Genomic DNA, 23,391 nt, shown 5'->3' with positions numbered 1-23,391 from the left:
AGGTCCATTCGAACATCCAAATCTAGTTTCTCTACAGCTGACTGCTTGGAAATTGAACGTTTGATTTTATCCAAGCGTGGGTTTTCAGATTCTGTGATAGATACTCTGGTCCAAGCCAGAAAACCTGTGACTAGAAAGATTTACCATAAAATATGGAAAAGATATATCTGTTGGTGTGAATCCAAGGGATTCTCCTGGAGTAAGATTAAAATTCCTAAGATCCTCTCCTTTCTTCAAGAAGGTTTGGATAAGGGATTGTCAGCGAGTTCTCTAAAAGGACAGATTTCTGCTTTATCTGTCTTGTTACACAAACGACTGGCAGCTGTGCCAGATATACAAGCTTTTGTACAGGCTTTGGTCAGAATCAAGCCTGTTTACAGACCTTTGACTCCTCCTTGGAGTCTAAATTTAGTTCTTTCAGTTCTTCAAGGGGTTCCGTTTGAACCTCTACATTCCATAGATATCAAGTTACTATCTTGGAAAGTTCTGTTTTTGGTTGCTATTTCTTCTGCAAGAAGAGTTTCTGAATTATCTGCTTTGCAGTGTAATCCACCCTATCTGGTGTTCCATGCAGATAAGGTCATTTTGGTTTTCTGGTTTTCTTCCGAAAGTTGTTTCCAACAGGAATATTAACCAGGAAATGGTTGTTCCTTCTCTGTGTCCGAATCCAGTTTCAAAGAAGGAACGTTTGTTACACAATTTAGATGTAGTTCATGCTTTAAAGTTCTATTTAGAAGCAACTAAGGATTTTAGACAAACCTCATCTTTGTTTGTCGTTTACTCTGGTAAGAGGAGAGGACAAAAAGCTACGGCTACCTCTCTGTCTTTCTGGCTGAAAAGCATTATCCGATTGGCTTATGAGACTGCCTGAACGAATCACAGCTCACTCCACTAGAGCTGTGGCTTCCACATGGGCCTTCAAGAACGATGCTTCTGTTGATCAGATATGTAAGGCAGCGACTTGGTCTTCTCTGCACACTTTTGCCAAATTTTACAAATTTGATACTTTTGCTTCTTCGGAGGCTGTTTTTGGGAGAAAGGTCTTGCAAGCCGTGGTGCCTTCCGTTTAGGTAACCTGATTTGCTCCCTCCCTTCATCCGTGTCCTAAAGCTTTGGTATTGGTTCCCACAAGTAATGGATGACGCCGTGGACCGGACACACCAATGTTGGAGAAAACAGAATTTATGCTTACCTGATAAATTACTTTCTCCAACGGTGTGTCCGGTCCATGGCCCGCCCTGGTTTTTTAATCAGGTTTGAAAAATTTCATTCTCTATACACTACAGTCACCACAGCACCCTATAGTTTCTCCTTTTTTTTTTTTTTCTCCTAACCGTCGGTCGAATGACTGGGGGGGCGGAGCCAAGGAGGGGCTATATGGACAGCTTTTGCTGTGCTCTTTGCCATTTCCTGTTAGGGAAGAGAATATTCCCACAAGTAATGGATGACGCCGTGGACCGGACACACCGTTGGAGAAAGTAATTTATCAGGTAAGCATAAATTCTGTTTTTATTGGAACAAACCTGTTTCTGTTAAATATTTAGCATATAATCTTTCAGTTCTTCTAGCTAAGATTCTATACTGCTGGTATTTACGTATGCAGTAGATATTAAGTAATAAGTATTTTATTTCTTCCTCTTTCTAGGAAAAGTGAAGCTTGTGTTTGAAGATGGATTGGGATTAGTGGATTTCCATCTCCCCAAAAGAACTTGTATACTTTATATATCAGAAAGTGACTTAGTGTCTGGAAGCGCCTTTAAAAGGAGACTTGTTCGTTTTAGAAAAGTAGGTATTACACTCACCTAAATATTATATATATTTTTTAATAATATGTAAAATCCAAATTTATACAATACAATACAAAATACCAATTAAAATGTAAGTTTGTGCCAGACATATGTGATGGGTAGCTGACTAGGGATCGGCAAATGTTTTGCAACATTCAAAAAAATGAAACAAATTTGAACTCATTAATTTGTTTTGAATTTCAAATATTTGTACAACTTTCTAACATTAGTTTAAGATAACAGTATTATATATACAGGTATACCCCGCTCATACAGCGGGTTATGGACTGGAGCCCCGCTGTAAAGTGAAAACCGCCTCAAAGTGAAACAAGGCAGTTTTAGCTTTATTTGCACTTGCCAGTGTGTTTAAAAACTTGAAACCATGTTTGAACTAACATATATTATGGGTGCAATAGCGCTAAGTTTTAGTTTAACACTAGCACAGCACAGTATTCAATTAGTATTCAATAAATACTGTACCTGTAAAAATAGTGACAATTACTGTAGTAAAATTTGCCAGACTATAGCACTGAGACACAGATTGCACTGTAATAGAGAGAGAGAGAGAGAGAATTATGTAGAGAATTATGTAGAGAATATTATTATGTTTAAAACCAGACTCTGTTTAATATTAAAGGCTTGTAATCTGAGCAGCATTGTGATAGTGGAGAAAACACGACTAAGTGACCAGTATTTTCCTCCTGTGCAGAACTTTGTTGTGCTTGAACTTGGAATGTCATTACTCCCTGTGACCAATCAAAGTGAAGCCGCTCAACTTATTTTTCATCTAGTGAGTATGGTACTTTTTTTTTTTTTTTTTTTTTAAATGCATAGCAAAAATTAGTGTGAGCTACACAAATGTGTTTGTGGATTTGATTTTTTTTGGTCAGGTCTTGATCCATATAATATTATTTTATTAGTGTATGTTATAGAATTACTTAAAACATTTCAGTGTAACAGTGGTATTCTCTAAGCAAGTCTAGAAACATTGGGAAAGATGCACAGTATAATTAAAACTGCCACAGAAGGGATTATAACTCGCAATGTGTTATCCTTTATCTGAGTATTATACTATTATACTATATTATACTATATATGCTAAGATAAACATAGCAGAGGAACATAACAATTACTTAAAAGTATTAGCATTGTGGAATTCTAACCAAGATATCAACATAACTTATATAGTGACGGTCACAAATTATCCCACACCTCTATTTCCTTATTAGATAGTCCAAGATGTTGAGGCCACTTGTTCTGTGCTCATACCTGTCCATGAGTCTTGTGCTGGCAAATCAGATGAAACGTAACACAGTATTGCCATGTCTTCCACCACATGCAATGTAGCTGTTGCACATTCCCCCGCTTTGCAAGAGGGCCGCTCAAAGTTTGCAACATGATTAGGGCAATACTTAGGGCAATTATTCGCATCAGTTGTGGATCTCCACAGGATCTTTTGAAATGCAGCAATCAACATCTGTTCCAATTTATTATAGAGGTCTTCAGAGGACTGGAAATGCTCTATGTCCTGCGTTGTCATCTGTGTCTTAATCCCCTCCATATTTGCCAATCTGTTATGTGAGGCAGGTATTGATATAAAAAGTAGTGTACAGTGCAGCTTCCACTGCAGAGAAGAATAAAGGCCACTGCCTCAGGCCTCAGTGATCCGGTCCACAGTGCTAGGGTAATTCAGACAGCAAGCTGTCTAATAGCTGCATAATTCTATTCTCTGTTATAGCTTGTCAGGAAATATTAATTGCAGTTGTAAAAACCTTAAAATGGATGTAGTAATTGGTGGATTACATTTAATCTCCTAGGCAGCTTGTGAAATTGTGGCCATCTTGGGTCACTGAACCAACACCCCTCCCCAGACTGACCTTTTTAGGTGGGATCAAACTGATATATTTAGGGAAAGTTCTCCTCTTTTGAAAAGCACAATTGGGCTAAACAAGGCTGCTCCCAGGTGGTAAATAGCCATAGAGCAAACTACTGAGATGTTTGTTCCTGGTTGGTGGCCTCTCACATACAACCAGCAAGAAGCCATTTTTTAAACTGTAGTCCGGAATATGTAGACCTTCTATTCCTGTAGAGTTGCTAATTTTCAAGGAATTAAATTTATATGTGCTAGACCATTGTCTTTTTAAAATATATAATTTTTTTATTGTTTTCGGAGTTAACTTTTCTTCAATAAGATATGGAGAGTCCACAACGTCATCATTTATTAGTGGGAATATCACTCCTGGCCAGCAGGAGGAGGCAAAGAGCATCACAGCAAAGCTGTTAAGTGTCACTCCCATACCCATAATCCCTAGTCATTCTCTTTGCCTCTGTCAATGGAGGAGGTGAAGTTTGGTGTCTGAAGAAATTAATTCCTTTTTTGGGTACTTTTCCCTGCAAGCAAGGATTTGGGTTTAGCTTAGTCCACTTTAATATTTTCAGTAGAGTAGTGGTTGCTTTTAAGCAGTTAGGAAGTACTGAGGTGGTCCTTGCTCTGTCCCTAACATATTGCTGCCCTAGTTATAGAAAGCCAGAGTAGGTTTACTTTCTTTTTACTAAAGGTCTCTGTAAAGAGTATGTGTCCTTCCATGTGGGGAGGGATTAGCTGCAATTTCTGGGGACATTTTATATCCTGTTGGGATAGGATATTTTCTGGCAGGGTGCAGGCACTGGTCATGTGATAGGAGACTAAAGGGTTAATGACAGTTTTTAACCTTTATTTCATTGTGGCTCATTATTGGAAGTAGGTTTTGTGTTTCTTCAAAAACACACTCTTGCGGGAGTAACGTTTTTATTTCACTTTTAAAATGAATATGACTTTAATATCCTCCTCATGAGATGCAGGTATGTTTGGTGTTTTGACTGCTAGACACGGATTCAAGCTGGGGAGGTTTTTCTATACGCTAGCTTTCATTTTTAGCTGTTCAATTGTGTCAGCCGGATGGTCATGTGACCCGCTCTTCCGCTTTTAGTTGTAAGTGGAGCGGCGTCTTTTCCGACATTGCAAGCTTCCCTTGGTCAGCAGGAGGTCTGTGTCGTCTTCTGTACTTTGGGAATCCTAGGATTGATAATCCGGAGGTCAGGTGAGACACCTCAGTCAAAGCTGAGGTGTAGAGGTCTCTGTTAGTTTTGCTTATTTAGAGTATATAATGCTCAAACGCTTGAGAAAAATTGGTCTTTTCTTTTTAAAGAGACAGTATTAAAGGTTACATAAAATTAAAAGAAAAAAGTTTTTTGTTTTTTTTTTACGTTTTTTTATGTGGCTGATATATGGACATGGAGCAAGACTGTGTGTCTTTTACTAAATGCTTGCTATGCCTAAATGCACAAATTGTTATGCCCATGCAATTCTGTTATGCACGCTTAACCACAATTTCTTTCATGTAATTAGTCCATGAGCTAGTGACGTATGGGATATACATTCCTACCAGGAGGGGCAAAGTTTCCCAAACCTCAAAATGCCTATAAATACACCCCTCACCACACCCACAATTCAGTTTTTACAAACTTTGCCTCCCGTGGAGGTGGTGAAGTAAGTTTGTGCTAGATTCTTCGTTGATATGCGCTTCGCAGCAGGCTGGAGCCCGGTTTTCCTCTCAGAGTGCAGTGAATGTCAGAGGGATGTGAAGAGAGTATTGCCTATTTGAATTCAATGGTCTCCTTCTACGGGATCTATTTCATAGGTTCTCTGTTATCGGTCGTAGAGATTCATCTCTTACCTCCCTTTTCAGATCGACGATATACTCTTATATACCATGACCTCTACTGATTCTCGTTTCAGTACTGGTTTGGCTATCTACTATATGTCGATGAGTGTCCTGGGGTAAGTAAGTCTTATTTTTTGTGACACTCTAAGCTATGGTTGGGCACTTTATACGTAAAGTTCTAAATTTATGTCTTTAAACTTATATTTGCCTTGATTCAGGATGATCAATATTCCTTATTTCAGACAGTCAGTTTCATATTTGGGTTAATGCATATGAATATTCAATTTATTTATTTCCTTAAAAATTTTTTCAAATTGACTTTTTTCCCTGTGGGCCGTTAGGCTCGCGGGGGCTGAAAATGCTTCAATTTATTGCGTCATTCTTGGCGCTGATTTTTTTGGCGCAAAAAAAAAAAAGAAAATATCTGTTGTCATTTCCGGCGTCATTCTTGACGACGGAAGTTGTTCGTGATTATGTCATTTTTTTGACGTTTTGCGCCAAAAATGTCGGCGTTCCGGATGTGGCGTCATTCTTGGCGCCAAAAAATTTTAGGAGCCAATAATATGGGCGTCTTTTTTGGCGCTAAAAAATGTGGGCGTCATTTTTGTCTCCACCTTTTTTACACATTATTTCAGTCACATTTTTTCATTGCTTCTGGTTGCTAGAGGCTTGTTCATTGGCATTCTTTCCCATTCATGAAACTGTCATTTAAGGAATTTGATCATTTTGCTTTATATGTTGTTTTTTCTATTACATATTGCAAGATGTCTCAGACTGACCCTGGATCAGAATCTACTTCTGGAAAAACGCTGCCTGATGCTGGTTCTACCAAAGTTAAGTGTATTTGTTGTAAACTTTTGGTAACTGTTCCTCCGGCTGTAGTTTGTGATGAATGTCATGATAAACTTTCTAATGCAGATAGTATTTACATTAGTAATATACCATTACCTGTTGCTGTTCCCTCAACATCTAATACTCAGGATGTTCCTGTTAATATAAGAAAATTTGTTTCTAAATCTATTAGGAAGGCTGTGTCTCTGTTATTTCTCCTTCCAATAAACGTAAAAGGTCTTCTAAAACTTCTCATTTTTCAGATGAAATTTTAAATGACCGTCCTAATTCTGATTTGTCTGTTTCTGATAAGGATTTTTCTGGTTCAGAGGATTCTGTCTCAGATATTGACACTGATAAATCTTCATATTTATTTAAGATGGAATTTATTCGCTCTTTACTTAAAGAAGTTTTAATCGCTTTAGAAATGGAGGATTCTAGTCCTCTTGATACTAAATCTACTAAGCGTTTAAATTCGGTTTTTAAATCTCCTATGGTTATTCCAGAAGTTTTTCCTGTCCCTGATGCTATTTCTGAAGTAATTTCTAGGGAATGGAATAATTTGGGTACTTCATTTACTCCTTCTCAAAGGTTTAAGAAATTGTATCCTGTGCTATCTGACAGATTAGAGTTTTGGGACAAAATCCATAAAGTTGATGGGGCTATCTCTACTCTTGCTAAACGTACTACTATTCCTACGGCAGATAGTACTTCCTTTAAGGATCCTTTAGATAGGAAGATTGAATCCTTTCTGAGGAAAGCTTATTTATGTTCAGGTAATCTTCTTAGACCTGCTATTTCTTTGGCTGATGTTGCCGCCGCTTCCACTTTTCGGTTGGAGGCTTTAGCACAACAAGTATCAGACCATAATACTCATAGCATTGTTAAACTTCTTCAACATGCTAATAACTTTATTTGTGATGCCATCTTTGATATCATTAGAGTTGATGTCAGGTATATGTCTTTAGCTATTTTAGCTAGAAGAGCTTTATGGCTTAAAACTTGGAATGCAGATATGTCTTCTAAGTCAACTTTGCTTGCTCTTTCTTTCCAAGGTAATAAATTATTTGGTTCCCAGTTGGATTCTATTATTTCCACTGTTACTGGGGGGAAAGGAACATTTTTGCCTCAGGATAAAAAATCTAAAGGTAAATACAGGGCTGCTAATCGTTTTCGTTCCTTTCGTCAGAATAAGGAACAGAAGCCTGACCCTTCCCCTAAAGGAACTGTTTCTGTCTGGAAACCTTCTCCAATCTGGAATAAAACCAAGCCTTTTAGAAAGTCAAAACCAGCTCCCAAGTCCACATGAAGGTGCGGCCCTCATTCCAGCTCAGCTGGTAGGGGGCAGGTTACGATTTTTCAAAGACATTTGGATCAATTCGATTCACAGTCTTTGGATTCAGAACATTGTTTCTCAAGGGTACAGAATAGGTTTCAAGGTAAGGCCACCTGCAAAGAGATTTTTTCTCTCTCGCATTCCAATAAACCCAGTGAAAGCTCAGGCATTTCTGAAATGTGTTTTCAGATCTAGAGTCAGCCGGGGTAATTGTGCCTGTTCTAGTTCTGGAACAGGGTCTGGGGTTTTACTCAAATCTATTCATTGTACCAAAGAAGGAGAATTCCTTCAGACCAGTTCTGGATTTAAAGATATTGAATCGTTATGTAAGGATACCAACATTCAAAATGGTAACTATAAGGACTATTCTGCCTTTTGTTCAGCAAGGGCATTATATGTCCACAATAGATTTACAGGATGCATATCTTCATATTCCGATTCATCCAGATCACTTTCAGTTTCTGAGATTCTCTTTTCTAGACAAGCATTACCAGTTTGTGGCCCTTCCGTTTGGCCTAGCAACAGCTCCAAGGATCTTTTCAAAGGTTCTCGGTGCCCTTCTCTCTGTAATCAGAGAACAGGGTATTGCTGTATTTCCTTATTTGGACGATATCTTGGTACTTGCTCAGTCTTTACATTCTGCAGAATCTCACACAAATCAACTTGTGTTTCTTCAAAAACATGGTTGGAGGATCAATTTACCAAAGAGTTCGTTGATTCCTCAGACAAAGGTAACCTTTTTGGGTTTTCAGATAGATTCAGTGTCCATGACCTTGTCTGTAACAGAAAAAAGACGTCTGAAATTGGTTTCAGCCTGTCGAAACCTTCAGTCTCTATCATTCCCTTCGGTAGCTTTGTGCATGGAAATTCTAGGTCTCATGACTGCTGCATCGGACGCGATCCCCTTTGCTCGTTTTCACATGCGACCTCTTCAGCTTTGTATGCTGAACCAATGGTGCAGGGATTATACAAAGATATCACAATTAATATCCTTAAAGGATTACAAACTTTCGGATTTATATTTAAATTAAAAACACATTTTCAATAATGTAATATGCAGTAAGATATACAAACCCAAAATTCTGTGAAAACGAAGCATAATAAACTTTTAAAACTGATTTTTATTGTTCTGCAATCACGTCATCTAATCCAGCCCACTACGTGTCTGTTTCAAATAACCAATCGTTTTCAATTGTTTTGCATATAATTACTCAGTCAATCGCATGCGCACAAATTAGTGTCAAAAAAGCGCATGCGCATTGTCTCTAAATGACGCCGCAATTGCCATTAGATGATACGGAGCTACGCATGCGCATTGAAATTTGCAATTGATTGCATCGTCTATCCAGACATTCTACACACAACACAAAAAAAATAATCCCGTTATTATCTGTACAGCAGGGAACGATCTCAGTTTGAAGCATCAACAACGTGACCAAATTTGAGATTGTTCATGATGCTCGTTATAACTAGGGAGATTGTACACTACTTACCTATCAATGCGCTGACGGATCTTCCTATGTCACATCGATCGAGCGGGTCTTGTATGTCTCAGCTGCTCTGGAAGTTACTGACGTTGACGATGACGTTGCAAGATACCGCGCATGCGCAATGGCAATTTCGGTATCCATCTTCAAACTGCGGTTTGCAGAACGGATTGGCTAGGAGTGATAACTAGCCATGGAGTGGGTTGGGAAAAATATTTATTTTTAAATTAGAATTACGGCGATAAGGTAGGGAATTGAAAATACATTCCAATTTGAAATAAGTTTGAAAAGGTTGGGGAAAAAAAATAAAATAAGAATAATGTTTACTTACAGTGGTCCTTTAAATCCCAATGTACGACACTCTCTGACGTGGTGGATAGATCACCATCATTTAGTTCAAGGGGCTTCCTTTGTTCGCCCAACCTGGACTGTGATCTCAACAGATGCGAGTCTGTCAGGTTGGGGAGCTGTATGGGGATCTCTGACAGCGCAGGGAGTTTGGGAATCTCAGGAGGCGAGATTACCAATCAACATCTTGGAACTCTGTGCGATTTTCAGAGCTCTTCAGTCCTGGCCTCTTCTGAAGAGAGAATCGTTTATTTGCTTTCAGACAGACAATGTCACAACCGTGGCATATGTCAATCATCAAGGAGGAACTCACAGTCCTCTGACTATGAAAGAAGTCTCTCGAATACTTGTATGGGCGGAATCCAGCTCCTGTCTAATTTCTGCAGTTCACATCCCAGGTGTAGACAATTGGGAAGCAGATTATCTCAGTCGCCAGACGTTACATCCGGGCGAATGGTCCCTTCATCCAGAGGTATTTCTTCAGATTGTTCAAATCTGGGGTCTTCCAGAAATAGATCTGATGGCCTCTCATCTAAACAAGAAACTTCCCAGGTATCTGTCCAGATCCAGGGACCCTCAGGCGGAGGCAGTGGATGCGTTGTCGCTTCCTTGGAATTATCATCCTGCCTATATCTTTCCGCCTCTAGTTCTTCTTCCAAAAGTGATTTCCAAAATTCTAATGGAACGTTCGTTTGTGCTGCTGGTGGCTCCAGCATGGCCTCACAGGTTTTGGTATGCGGATCTCATTCGGATGGCCACTTGCCAACCGTGGACTCTTCCGTTAAGACCAGACCTTCTATCGCAAGGCCCTTTTTTCCATCAGGATCTCAAATCATTAAATTTGAAGGTATGGAAATTGAACGCTTGATTCTTAGTCATAGAGGTTTCTCTGACTCAGTAATTAATACTATGTTACAGGCTCGTAAATCTGTGTCTAGGAAGATTTATTATCGAGTCTGGAAGGCTTACATTTCTTGGTCTTCATCTCATAAATTCTCCTGGCATTCATTCAGAATTCCTAGAATTTTACAGTTTCTTCAGGATGGTTTGGATAAAGGTTTGTCTGCAAGTTCCTTGAAAGGACAAATTTCTGCTCTTTCTGTTCTTTTTCACAGAAAGATTGCTATTCTTCCTGATATTCATTGTTTTGTACAGGCTTTGGTTCGTATCAAACCTGTCATTAAGTCAATTTCTCCTCCTTGGAGTTTGAATTTGGTTCTGGGGGCTCTTCAAGCTCCTCCGTTTGAACCTATGCATTCTCTGGACATTAAATTACTTTCTTGGAAAGTTCTGTTCCTTTTGGCCATCTCTTCTGCTAGAAGAGTTTCTGAGTTATCTGCTCTTTCTTGTGAATCTCCTTTTCTGATTTTTCATCAGGATAAGGCAGTGTTGCGAACCTCATTTAAATTTTTACCTAAGGTTGTGAATTCTAACAACATTAGTAGAGAGATTGTTGTTCCTTCATTATGTCCTAATCCTAAGAATTCAAAGGAGAAATCTTTACATTCTTTGGATGTAGTAAGAGCTTTGAAATATTATGTTGAAGCTACTAAGGATTTTAGAAAGACTTCTAGTCTATTTGTTATCTTTTCTGGGTCCAGAAAAGGTCAGAAGGCCTCCGCCATTTCTTTGGCGTCTTGGTTAAAGTCTTTGATTCATCATGCTTATGTAGAGTCAGGTAATTCCCTGCCTCAAAGAATTACGGCTCATTCTACTAGGTCAGTTTCTACTTCCTGGGCGTTTAGGAATGAAGCTTCGGTTGATCAGATTTGCAAAGCAGCAACTTGGTCTTCTTTGCATACTTTTACTAAATTCTACCATTTTGATGTGTTTTCTTCTTCTGAAGCAGTTTTTGGTAGAAAAGTACTTCAGGCAGCTGTTTCAGTTTGATTCTTCTGCTTAGAATTTCATTATTTTGAGATGAAAAACTTTTGTTTTGGGTTGTGGATTATTATTATTTTTCAGCGGAATTGGCTGTCTTTATTTTATTTCTCCCTCTCTAGTGACTCTTGTGTGGAAGTTCCACATCTTGGGTATTCATTATCCCATACGTCACTAGCTCATGGACTCTTGCTAATTACATGAAAGAAAACATAATTTATGTAAGAACTTACCTGATAAATTCATTTCTTTCATATTAGCAAGAGTCCATGAGACCCACCCTTTTTTTGTGGTGGTTATGATTTTTTTATATAAAGCAAAATTATTCCAATTCCTTATTTTTTATGCTTTCGCTCTTTTCTTATCACACCACTTCTTAGCTATTCGTTAAACTGAATTGTGGGTGTGGTGAGGGGTGTATTTATAGGCATTTTGAGGTTTGGGAAACTTTGCCCCTCCTGGTAGGAATGTATATCCCATACGTCACTAGCTCATGGACTCTTGCTAATATGAAAGAAATGAATTTATCAGGTAAGTTATTACATAAATTATGTTTTTTGAGAATAAAAATAGATTGTTGCCCTCTGAGCCTAATGTCTCCCAGGATGATGCTGTTCAGGCAATGCCTCACCTTTCTCCTCAAACGTCCCAAGCCTCAATGGTGTCATATGCAGTGCCCTGCAGTTCCTCTCAGCCTCCTGGAAGAGTTTATTTGTCTGCAGAAATTGCTGCTCAGGTATCTTCTGCAGCATTATCTGCTTTTCCTATACTTAAGGGAAAACGCAAGAGGAAAATTAGAGATTTAGATAACAAGGTTACTGTTCCACCTACTGCTACACAGGTTGCCTTTCCCCATAAGTCTGATGAGGAGGATACGTCGGTACTCTCTGAGGGTGAAATCTCAGATTCGGACAGTATAATTATTTTATCTGATGCTGAAGAAGTAAACTTCATATTTAAGCTTGAACACCTTTGTGTACTGTTAAAGGAGATATTGGCTACTTTGGACGACTCCAATACTCCTGTCGCTGTCAACCCTAAGAAATCTAGTAAACTTAAGAAATACTATGATGTTCCTTCCTCTGTGGAAGTGTTTCCTGTTCCAGACCGTGCGACAGAGATTATTTCACAGGAATGGGAGAAGCCAGCAATATTTTTCTCCCAGTCTCCTGTCTTTAAAATGATGTTTCCTGTTGCTGACTGCATTAAAGATTCATGGCGCATGGTGCCTAAAGTAGAAAGGGCCATTTCTACTCTGGCTAAGAGAACTACAATCCCTATAGAGGATAGCTGCTCCTTTAAGGATCTCATGGGCAAGAAGCTAGAAGCTTATTTGAAAAAGATGTATGTTCATCAAGGTCTTCAATGGCAACCTGCAGTTTGTTTTGCCACTGTGTCAAGTGCGGCACCTTGTCTGAGTCTATTTTGGTAAAGACTCCTTTGGAGAAGATCCAAGATTAAGGCTCTCAAACTAGCCAATTCCTTTATTTCTGATGCTACCATGCAAGTTTATTAGACTGGGACCCAAGATATCTGGCTTCACTGTCCTAGCCCGCAGGGCGTTGTGGCTAAAATCTTGGTCAGCCGATGTTACCTCTAAGTCCAAGCTTCTGGCGCTTCCCTACAAGGTAAGACCTAGTAAAATTACGGGTGGAAAAGGGTCTTTTCTTCCTCAAGACAAAAAGAACAGATCTAAAGGACATCAAAGCAATTTTCGTTCCTTTCGTAACTTCAAAGGAAAGCCTTACTCTTCCAAGCAGGAACAGTACAAGTCTTCTTGGAAACCCACTCTTGGAACAAGGGGAAGCAATCAAAGAAACCCACAGCTGAGTCTAAGTCAGCATGAAGATTTTGCCCCTGATCCGGGTTTGGATCAAGTGGGGGGCAGGCTTTCTCTGTTTTGTCAAGAATGTATACGAGATGTCCCAGATCCCCTGGGCTGTGGAAATAGTATCTCAGGGTTACAGAATATCATTCAAAACTTTTCCTCCCAGGGGCAGGTTCCACCTCTCAAGATTATCTACAGACCAGATAAAGAGAGGCATTCTTGAACTGTGTTCAGGACCTTTCCTCCCTGGGAGTGATAGTTACAGTTCAGGAACAGGGCCTAGGATTCTATTCAAATCTGTTCGTGGTTCCCAAAAAAGAGGGAACTTTTTTGACCTATTCTAGACCTAAAGTGTCTCAACAAGTTTCTCAGAGTGCCGTCCTTAAAAATGGAAACCATTCATTCCATTATTCCTTTGCTCCAAGAGGGTCAGTTCATGACCACCATAGACCTGAAGGACGCGTATCTTCATGTTCCCATCCACAAGGGTCATCACAAGTTCCTGAGATTCGCCTTACTAGACAAACACTTTCAGTTTGTGGCTCTTCCATTCGGCCTTGCCACAGCTCCCAGAATTTTCTCAAAGGTTCTCGGGGCTCTCTTGGCAGTGATCAGGTCCCAGGGAATTGCAGTAGCGCCTTACCTAGACGACATATTGGTTCAGGCACCATCTTTTCAACAAGCAAACTCATACAGAGATCCTGTTGTCTTTTCTACGTTCCCACTGATGGAAAGTGAATTACGAAAATAGTTCCCTTGTTCCAACTACAAGGGTAGTTTTCTTAGGGACCATAATAGATTTCCTATCTATGAAAATTTTTTTGACAAAGGTCCAAAATTCTTTCCTCTTGCCTCTCTCTACAGTCTACTGTTCGGCCATCAGTGGCTCAATGTATGGAGGTAATTGGTCTGATGGTCGCTTCCATGGACATTATTCCCTTTGCTTGATTCCATTTGAGAGCTCTGCAGTTATGCATGCTCCAGACAATGTTACGGAGACCATTTGGATTTGTCTCCGAGGGTAGATCTAGACCAGTCGACAAGAGACTCTCTTCCGTGGTGGCTTTCTCAGGAGCATCTGTCTCAGGGCACATGCTTCCAGAGACCTTATTGGGTGATTGTAACCACGGACGCCAGCCAGCTAGGCTGGGGAAGCATTCTGGGACCCGTTAAAGGCACAGGGACTATGGACTTGGGAGGAGTCTGCTCTCACCATAAATATCTTGGAGTTGAGTGGTTTACAATGCTCTGATGGCTTGGCCTCAATTTTCCTTAGCCCAGTTTATCAGGTTCCATTCAGACAACATCACCTCAGTGGCTTACATCAACCACCAGGGAGGAACTCAGAGTTCCTTAGTCATGAAGGAGGTGGCTCGGATTAATCAGTGGGTGGAAGCTCACAATTGTTGTCTATTTGCCATCCACATTCCAGGAGTGGACAACTGGGAAGCAGATTTCCTGAGCAGACAGACATTTCATCCTGGGGAGTGGGCTCTCCATCCGGAGATGTTCTCCAGGTTAACCCTCAAATGGGAGGTGCCGGAGCTAGATCTGATGGCGTCTCGGCAGAACGCCAAACTTCCAAGGTACGGTTCAAGGTCAAGAGATCCGCGGGCTGTCCTGATAGATGCTCTGGCGGTTCCTTGGGATTTCGGTCTAGCATACCTGTTTCCTCAGTTTGCGCTCCTTCCATGAGTCATTGCTTGTATCAAACAGGAGAGACCGTCAGTAATTCTAATAGCTCCTGCATGACCTCACAGGATCTGGTATGCAGACCTAGTGAAGATGTCATCTCTGCCTCCTTGGAGGTTACCTCTGAGGAAGGACCTTCTAACTCGGGGTCCATTCCTCCATCCAAATCTTGTTTCTCTGAAGCTGACTGCTTGGCGATTGAATGCTTAGTTCTGTCTAAGCGTGGATTTTCTGAGTCGGTCATTGAGACCATGATCCAGGCTCGCAAGCCTGTTAAGATTTACCATAAGATATATGGCATAAATACTTTTATTGGTGTGAATCTAAAGGCAACTCTTGGAGTAGGGTCAGGATTTCTAGCATTTTTGTATTTTCTCCAGGAAGGTCTAGAGAAAGGATTGTCAGTCCGTTCTCTGAAAGGTCAGATTTTTACATCATCTATTTTGTTACACAAGCGTCTGGCAGACGTTTCAGATGTTCATTCTTTTTGCCAGGCCCTGGTCAGAATCAGGCCTGTGTTTAAACCTCCTTGGAGCCTTAACCTTGTTCTTAAATTTTTGCAGCAGGCTCCGTTTGAGCCAATGCATGCCATAGATATTAAGTTGTTATCTTGGAAGGTTTTGTTTCTTGTTGCTATCTCTTCTGTTTGAAGAGTCTCAGAGGTCTCGGCTTTGCAGTGTAATTCGCCTTACCTTTCATGCGGATAAGGCGGTCCTGCATACTATGTTGGGATTTCTCCCTAAAGTGGTTTCAAATAGAAATTGTTGTTCCTTCTCTATGTCCTAATCCTTCTTCTCATAAGGATCGTTTGTTGCACAACTTAGATATTGTGCGTGCTTTAAAATTCTGTTTTCAAGCGACTAAGGATTCTTGCCAGTCCTCTGCCCTGTTTGTTTGTTTCTCTGGAAAGCGTAAAGATCAGAAGGCTACTTCTCTTTCCATCTGGTTGAGAAGTATAATCCGTTTTGCTTATGAGACTGCTGGTCAGCAGCCTCCTGAGAGAATTGCAGCTCATTCCACAAAGACTGTCTCCTCTTCTTGGGTTTTCTAAAATGAAGCTTCTGTGGAACAGATTTGCAAGGCTGCAACTTGATCCTCTCTGTATACTTTTTCCAAACTTTCCAAATTTGATACTTTTGCCTCGGATGAGGCTTCTTTTGGGAGAAAGGTTCTAAAAGCGGTGGTTCCTTCTGTTTAGGTCTGCCTGTCTTGTTTTCCTTCCCTAGTCATCTGTGTCCTCTAGCTTGGGTATTGGTTCAAACTAGTAATTGATGACGTTGTGGACTCTCCATATCAATGCTTACCTGATAAATGTCTTTCTTTCCGGATATGGAGAGTCCACGACCCCAACCTTATTTAAGACAGTTAATTTTGACTAAACCTCAGGCACCTCTACAATAGGATTGTGGGTAGGGGAGTGACACTTAACAGATGCTGTGGTGCTCTTTGCCTCCTCCTGCTGGCCAGGAGTGATATTCCCACTAGTAATTGATGACGTTGTGGACTCTCCATATCTGGAAAGAAATTCTGTTTTTTTAGAGGAAATTTAAATTGCTAAAATAACAAACAAGTTTCCTCATTTCAGCAAATAGCAGATTACATTGGGATTGATAAATATATTTGAGACTTAAGAGGATCAATGAAAAGATTATTTTTTAAGACATTTCATATGATATATGTCTCACAGCATTTTGAATTATTCTACATAGATAACGTTTTAGGAACCAGGACTTGTGAAGCCTTGCCTTACCCAGGCCTCTAATATTTTATATATTCTGTATTAAGCTAAAGACAGGTTGCTAGACTGTGAAAGTTGGATCTTAATGCATGCATTTGTTGATGTATTTAAAGTTGAGATGTCTTAACTTTTATTTTCCTATCCTTTTTAGGTTCAAGAACGTAGTAAAGAAGGGAACAGTAACCCTTTCATTCTTAAAAAGCGTTCACAACTTTCAGAACCATCCATTCTACAGACTGTACAGAAAATTCCAGGAGTCGGAAAGGTGAAAGCACAGCAGCTCCTGTTGTATTTCCCAAGTATCAACCAGCTTGCTAACGCCTCTGTGACAGAGCTGGAAACTGCAGTGGGACGGGGCATTGCAAGTCAGGTTCATTCATTTTTTAGACAAACTCAATGACAGCGGGACCAGCAATCTTATTTCTATGGCAAATCAATGGAGTAATTAAGAATATCTTCCAGAGAAGCTGTCTTTATTTGTGTTATACGTTGAGGTTGGGCAAGTCTTTTTAATGTAAGGCCCTCTTTCCTTTCTACCTCTGGCAGTACATTAATATGCTTGAATTGGTCAGCATAACTATTTTTGTCAATTAGATCTGGCAGATACAAGTCCCTGCCCAACTTTTTTACCCTCTTGTTGCTTTATTAAATGTATTATTTCTCCTGAATAATCCATATCCTATAAAACATTCATTAAATTGTTTGCAACCACTAAGTTACCTTTACAGTGTTAACTGTTTGTCATTTTTGAACATTTCTATAATAAAGTGTATTTGGGGAAAATATCAAAAGTTTAAAATGTGCTTTTATTGCTGTATCAACATTTGGTAATTGCTAATGGTACAAAAATGAAGGTTATCTGGGAGGAGGATGAATGGAAAGTAGAAGGACCGTTCTTAAAATGGAGGCGGCATTGGTTTAAGAATCCTCGACATTCAACAGGAGAGCCATCAAATTTTTCTGGCAGTGGTAATTTAGGAGCTGGTAGAGAGTGAATAGGAAATAGTTCAGTTTATAGAGCAGCAACTCCCAACTTTTGACTCTGAGATTCCCTTAGTGTTCTTTTGATTTTCAGATGAAAATGCAAATGTATTATTTGTATAGGAATGTGAAGCTCCAAGGACTCCAGAAGAGCAGCCATATAAAATGTGAAGTAAGAAGCATAGGAAATGTTACACATTTTGTGTCACTAGAAATATTTTAAAAGGACAGTAAATTCAAGATTAAACTTAAAGGTACAGTCTAGTCAAAATTAAACTTTCATGATTCAGACAGGGCATGCAATTTATAACAACTTTATAATTTACATTTATCATAAAATTTGCTTTGTATTTGCTCTATTGTAAATTAAACACAGCTTCAGAAAGTGGGAGGGACAGGAAAGTTCACTGTGTTGAACAGGGAGTTTCCAGGGTATCTCTGAAGCTCTGTCAGAATTCTTGTGACATGCTGTAAGCATTTTACACAAACTGGTCTCACTGAATTATCTCGCCAGCTGTATGCAGGTGAAATTTGCTCAAAATTCACAATACACTTATTTCACTGACAGAAAAGTAATAAATATTAAACTAGAGGAAAAAAAGCAAGTTAAATTGTAATGAAAACAGTTCAGTTTAATTTTGTACTTGCTGCAAGCAGACTATATAACTCCCAGGTGTTCTCCTGAAAACTTCTCTCCCCAGTAAAATTATGTATCCCAGAGAGCCTTATTACTTTCTATGAAAGGTATCTCTCATCTCTTTGGGACTACCAGGTTCTGCCTTTTTTAATTCAATGAGTTCATCCCCTGTGAAGTCTGCACTATAATTTATCTCCAAACTAGAGAATATTTCTCCAACATTGGTGTGTCCGGTCCACGGCGTCATCCATAACTTGTGGGAATATTCTCTTCCCCAACAGGAAATGGCAAAGAGCACAGCAAAAGCTGTCCATATAGTCCCTCCCAGGCTCCGCCCCCCCAGTCATTCTCTTTGCCGCTCTGAACAAGTAGCATCTCCACGGAGATGGTGAAGAGTATGTGGTGTTTAGTTGTAGTTTTTTATTCTTCTATCAAGAGTTTATTTTAAAATAGTGCTGGTATGTACTATTTACTCTGAAACAGAAAAAGAAGAAGAGTTCTGTTTAAAAGAGGAGTATTATTTTAGCAGCAGTAACTAAAATCAATTGCTGTTCCCACACAGGACTGTTGAGCTGAGAGAACTTCAGTTGGGGGGAACAGTTTGCAGACTTTTCTGCTCAAGGTATGACTAGCCATTTTTCTAACAAGACTGTGTAATGCTGGAAGGCTGTCATTTTCCCTCATGGGGATCGGTAAGCCATTTTCTTAGACTCAAACAGAATAAAGGGCTTATTATGGGCTATAAACTGGTGGACACTTTTAGGGGCTAAATCGATTGCTTTATTTAAGTATTATATGCAGTTTGAAGTGAATTTCACACTTTTCTAATACTGGGGAACGTTTTTAACGCCAGGCACTTGTTAAGACACCTTCCCAGTCAGGAAGGGCCTTTCTCTATAGTAGGCAGAGCCTCATTTTCGCGCCATTATTGCGCAGTTACTTTTGAGTACAGTACATGCAGCTGCATGTGTGAGGGTCTGGCATCCACTGAAAACGATCCTAGAAGGCTTCAACTGGTATCGTATACCCCCCCCGGGATTGGTGAAGTCGCAACAAAGGCTGTGGCTGGGACTGTAGGGGGGTTAAAATTGCAAACGGCTCCGCTTTCCACATTTTAAGGGTTAACAGCTTGAAAATTGGGGTGCAATACTTTGAATGCATTAAGACACTGTGGTGAAATTTTGGTAAAGTTTGGATAATTCCTTCATAGTTTTTCACATATTCAGTAATAAAGTGTGCCCTGTTTAACATTTAAAGAGAACGTAACGGTTTTGTTTTAAAACGGTTTTTGTGCTTTATTAACCAGTTTAAGCCTGTTTAACATGTCTGTGCCTTCAGATAGATCATGTTCTGTATGTATGGAAGCCAATGTGGTTTCCCCTTCAAATATGTGTGATAATTGTGCCATAGCGTCCAAACAAAGTAAGGACAGTACTGTCACAAATAGTAAGGTTGCCCAGGATGATTCCTCAGATGAAGGAAGTAGACATAGTTCTACATCATCTCCTTCTGTGTCTATACCAGTTATGCCCGCGCAGGTGACCCCTAGTACTTCTAGCGCGCCAATGCTTGTTACTATGCAACAATTGACGGCAGTAATGGATAACTCCATAGCTAATATTTTATCCAAAATGCCAGCATTTCAGAGAAAGCATGATTGCTCTGTTTTAAACACTGTAGAGCAGGAGGGCGCTGATGATAATTTTTCTGTCATACCCTCACACCAATCTGAAGTGGCAGTGAGGGAGGGTTTGTCAGATGGGGAAATTTCTGATACAGGAAGAATTTCTCAGCAGGCAGAACCTGATGTTGTGATATTTAAATTAGAGCATCTCCGCGCATTACTTAAGGAGGTGCTATCTACATAGTAACATAGTAACATAGTAGATAAGGTTGAAAAAAAGACTGAAGTCCATCGAGTTCAACCTATACAAATCTAAAATACTTACAAAAAGCTCCAGTTAAGCTTAAATAACCCCATTAAAATGTGACCCATTTAATACTAGCAATCATATCCATGAATTTTGTTAGTATACAGAAACTTATCCAGACTATTTTTAAATGTATCTATGGTATTGGCATTCACTACCTCCTTTGGTAATGAGTTCCACAATTTTATTGCTCTCACAGTGAAAAAACGTTTCCGTTGCAGGAGATTAAATCTCCTTTCCTCCAACCTTAAATTATGACCTCTTGTCAGAAACAATTTTCTTGGAATAAACAGAGCTTCTGCCATCTCTGTATATGGGCCTTGAATATATTTATATAAAGTAATCATGTCACCTCTCAAGCGCCTTTTTTCTAAAGAAAACAGACCCAGTTTGGCTAGCCTCTCCTCATAGGTTAATTTCTCCAATCCCCTTATTAGCTTTGTGGCCCTTCTCTGAACTTTTTCTAGTTCTGCAATATCTTTTTTAGCAATTGGTCCCCAGAACTGCACTCCAAACTCAAGGTGAGGTCTTACCAGGGCTTTATATAATGACAGAATTATGCTTTCCTCCCTTGAATCAATACCTCTTTTAATACATGATAGTATCTTATTAGCCTTTGAAGCCGCTGCCCTGCATTGTGCACCCATCTTTAGCTTGTTATCTATTACTACTCCCAAATCCCTTTCCTCCTGTGTTTGGCTAAGTCTTGTCCCATTTAAAAAATACGTAGCCTGCTTATTTTTACTTCCAAAATGTAGAACCTTGCATTTTTCCGTATTAAATCTCATTTTCCATTCACTTGCCCATAGTTCTGATTTTAGCAAATCCCTTTGTAAAGACAGTTCGTCCTGCTCTGACCTTATGACCTTACTTAACTTAGTATCATCTGCAAAAATAGAGATGTCGCTATTTAATCCTTGCTCCAAGTCATTTATAAAAATATTAAAAAGAACAGGGCCCAGTACTGATCCCTGGGGGACGCCACTGATTACCTTTGTCCAATCTGAGTATGATCCATTTACTACTACTCGTTGCTCCCTATCTTTTATCCAGTTATTTATCCATGAGCTAACATTTTCAGCTATTCCCAGTCCCTTAATTTTGTGCATTAATCTCTCATGTGGCACTGTATCAAATGCCTTTGCAAAATCTAAGTATATCACATCCACTGATTCCCCTTTATCTATATTTTGACTTACTTCCTCGTAGAATCTAATCAGATTAGTTTGACATGATCTATTTCTCCTAAAGCCATGCTGATTAGAACTCATAATCTTGTTTACACGAATATGCTCATCAATATAATCCCTTATAATCCCTTCAAATATCTTCCCCACTATTGATGTCAGACTAACTGGTCTATAGCTTCCTGGATCATCCCTGCTTCCCTTTTTGAAGAGTGGCACCACATCAGCTTTACGCCAATCCTGGGGTACCATGCCCATCTACTCTGGATGATTGTGACAATCTGGTCATCCCAGAAAAATTGTGCAAGATGGACAAGTTCCTAGAGGTCCCGGTGCACCCTGATGCTTTTCCGATACCTAAACGGGTAGCGGACATAGTGAATAAGGAGTGGGAGAAGCCAGGCATACCTTTTGTCCCTCCTCCTATATTTAAGAAATTGTTCCCTATGGTCGACCCCAGGAAGGACTTATGGCAAACAGTCCCTAAGGTCGAGGGGGGCGGTTTCTACACTAGCAAAGCGCACAACCATTCCTATTGAGGACAATTGTGCTTTCAAAGATCCTATTGATAAAAAATTGGAGGGTTTGCTTAAAAAGATTTTTGTACAGCAAGGTTACCTCCTTCAACCTATTTCGTGCATTATTCCTGTCACTACAGCGGCGTGGTTCTGGTTCGAGGAACTGGAAAAGTCGCTCAGTAGGGAGACTCCGTATGAGTAAGTCATGGACAGAATTCATGCACTTAAGTTAGCTAATTCCTTTATTTTAGACGCTGCTTTGCAGTTAGCGAGGTTAGCGGGGGGAAAATTCAGGGTTTGCAATTGTGGCGCGCAGAGCGCTCTGGCTAAAGTCTTGGTCGGCGGATGTATCTTCCAAGACAAAATTGCTTAATATCCCTTTCAAAGGTAAGACCCTTTTTGGGCCAGAATTGAAAGAGATTATTTCAGACATCACTGGGGGTAAGGGCCATGCCCTCCCACAGGATAGGCCTTTCAAGGCTAAGAATAAGTCCAATTTTCGTTCCTTTCGCAATTTCAGGAACGGACCGGCTTCCAACTCTGCAGCCTCTAGACAAGAGGGTAACGCTTCCCAGACTAAACCAGCTTGGAAACCAATGCAAGGCTGGAACAAGGGTAAACAGGCCAAGAAGCCTGCTGCTGCTACCAAAACAGCATGAAGGGGTAGCCCCGATCCGGGACCGGATCTAGTAGGGGGCAGACTCTCTCTCTTTGCTCAGGCTTGGGCAAGAGATGTTCCGGATCTCTGGGCACTAGAAATAGTCTCTCAGGGTTATCTTCTAGAATTCAAGGAACTACCCCCAAGGGGAAGGTTCCACATGTCTCACTTATCTTCAAACCAAATAAAGAGACAGGCATTCTTACATTGTGTAGAAGACCTGTTAAAGATGGGAGTGATACACCCAGTTCCAACTGTGGAACAAGGTCAGGGGTTTTACTCAAATCTGTTTGTAGTTCCCAAAAAAGAGGGAACTTTCAGACCAATTCTGGATTTAAAAATTCTAAACAAATTTCTCAGAGTTCCATCGTTCAAAATGGAAACCATTCGAACAATTTTACCTACAATCCAGGAGGGTCAATTTATGACTACCGTGGATTTAAAGGATGCGTATCTACATATTCCTATCCACAAAGATCATCATCAGTTCCTAAGGTTCGCCTTTCTGGACAAACATTACCAGTTCGTGGCTCTCCCATTCGGGCTAGCCACTGCTCCAAGGATTTTCACAAAGGTGCTCGGGTCCCTTCTAGCGGTCCTAAGACCAAGGGGTATTGCAGTGGCACCTTATCTGGACGACATTCTAATCCAAGCGTCGTCTCTTTCCAAAGCAAAGGCTCATACAGACATTGCTCTAACCTTTCTCAGATCTCACGGGTGGAAGGTGAACGTAGAAAAGAGTTCCCTGTCTCCGTCGACAAGAGTTCCCTTTTTGGGAACAATAATAGATTCTTTAGAAATGAAGATCTTCCTGACAGAAGTCAGAAAGTCAAAGCTTCTAAACGCT

General features: G+C 40.0%; 1 protein-coding gene across 4 annotated transcripts in view; it reads left to right on the top strand.

The window, feature by feature from the left end:
- Nucleotides 1–17,423, top strand: part of FAAP24 (FA core complex associated protein 24) — a 61,387-nt gene extending 43,964 nt beyond the window's left edge. For 3 of the 4 annotated variants that reach the window (XM_053701578.1, XM_053701570.1, XM_053701588.1), the window contains exons 3-5: nt 1,646–1,785; nt 2,425–2,577; nt 16,784–17,423. In XM_053701578.1, coding sequence (XP_053557553.1) covers nt 1,646–1,785; nt 2,425–2,577; nt 16,784–17,032 — 542 coding nt within the window. In that variant the 3' untranslated portion in view covers nt 17,033–17,423. The remainder of the gene's footprint in view (nt 1–1,645; nt 1,786–2,424; nt 2,578–16,783) is intronic. The other variant, XM_053701597.1, reaches the window with a different exon arrangement.
- The last annotated feature ends 5,968 nt before the right edge of the window (nt 17,424–23,391 follow it).

The sequence above is a fragment of the Bombina bombina genome, chromosome 1, assembly GCF_027579735.1.
Source record: "Bombina bombina isolate aBomBom1 chromosome 1, aBomBom1.pri, whole genome shotgun sequence".
NCBI classification, from domain to species: Eukaryota; Metazoa; Chordata; class Amphibia; order Anura; family Bombinatoridae; genus Bombina; species Bombina bombina.
Note: the sequence above shows the minus strand (reverse complement) of the source record. Positions and strands in the feature narration are given on the sequence as shown.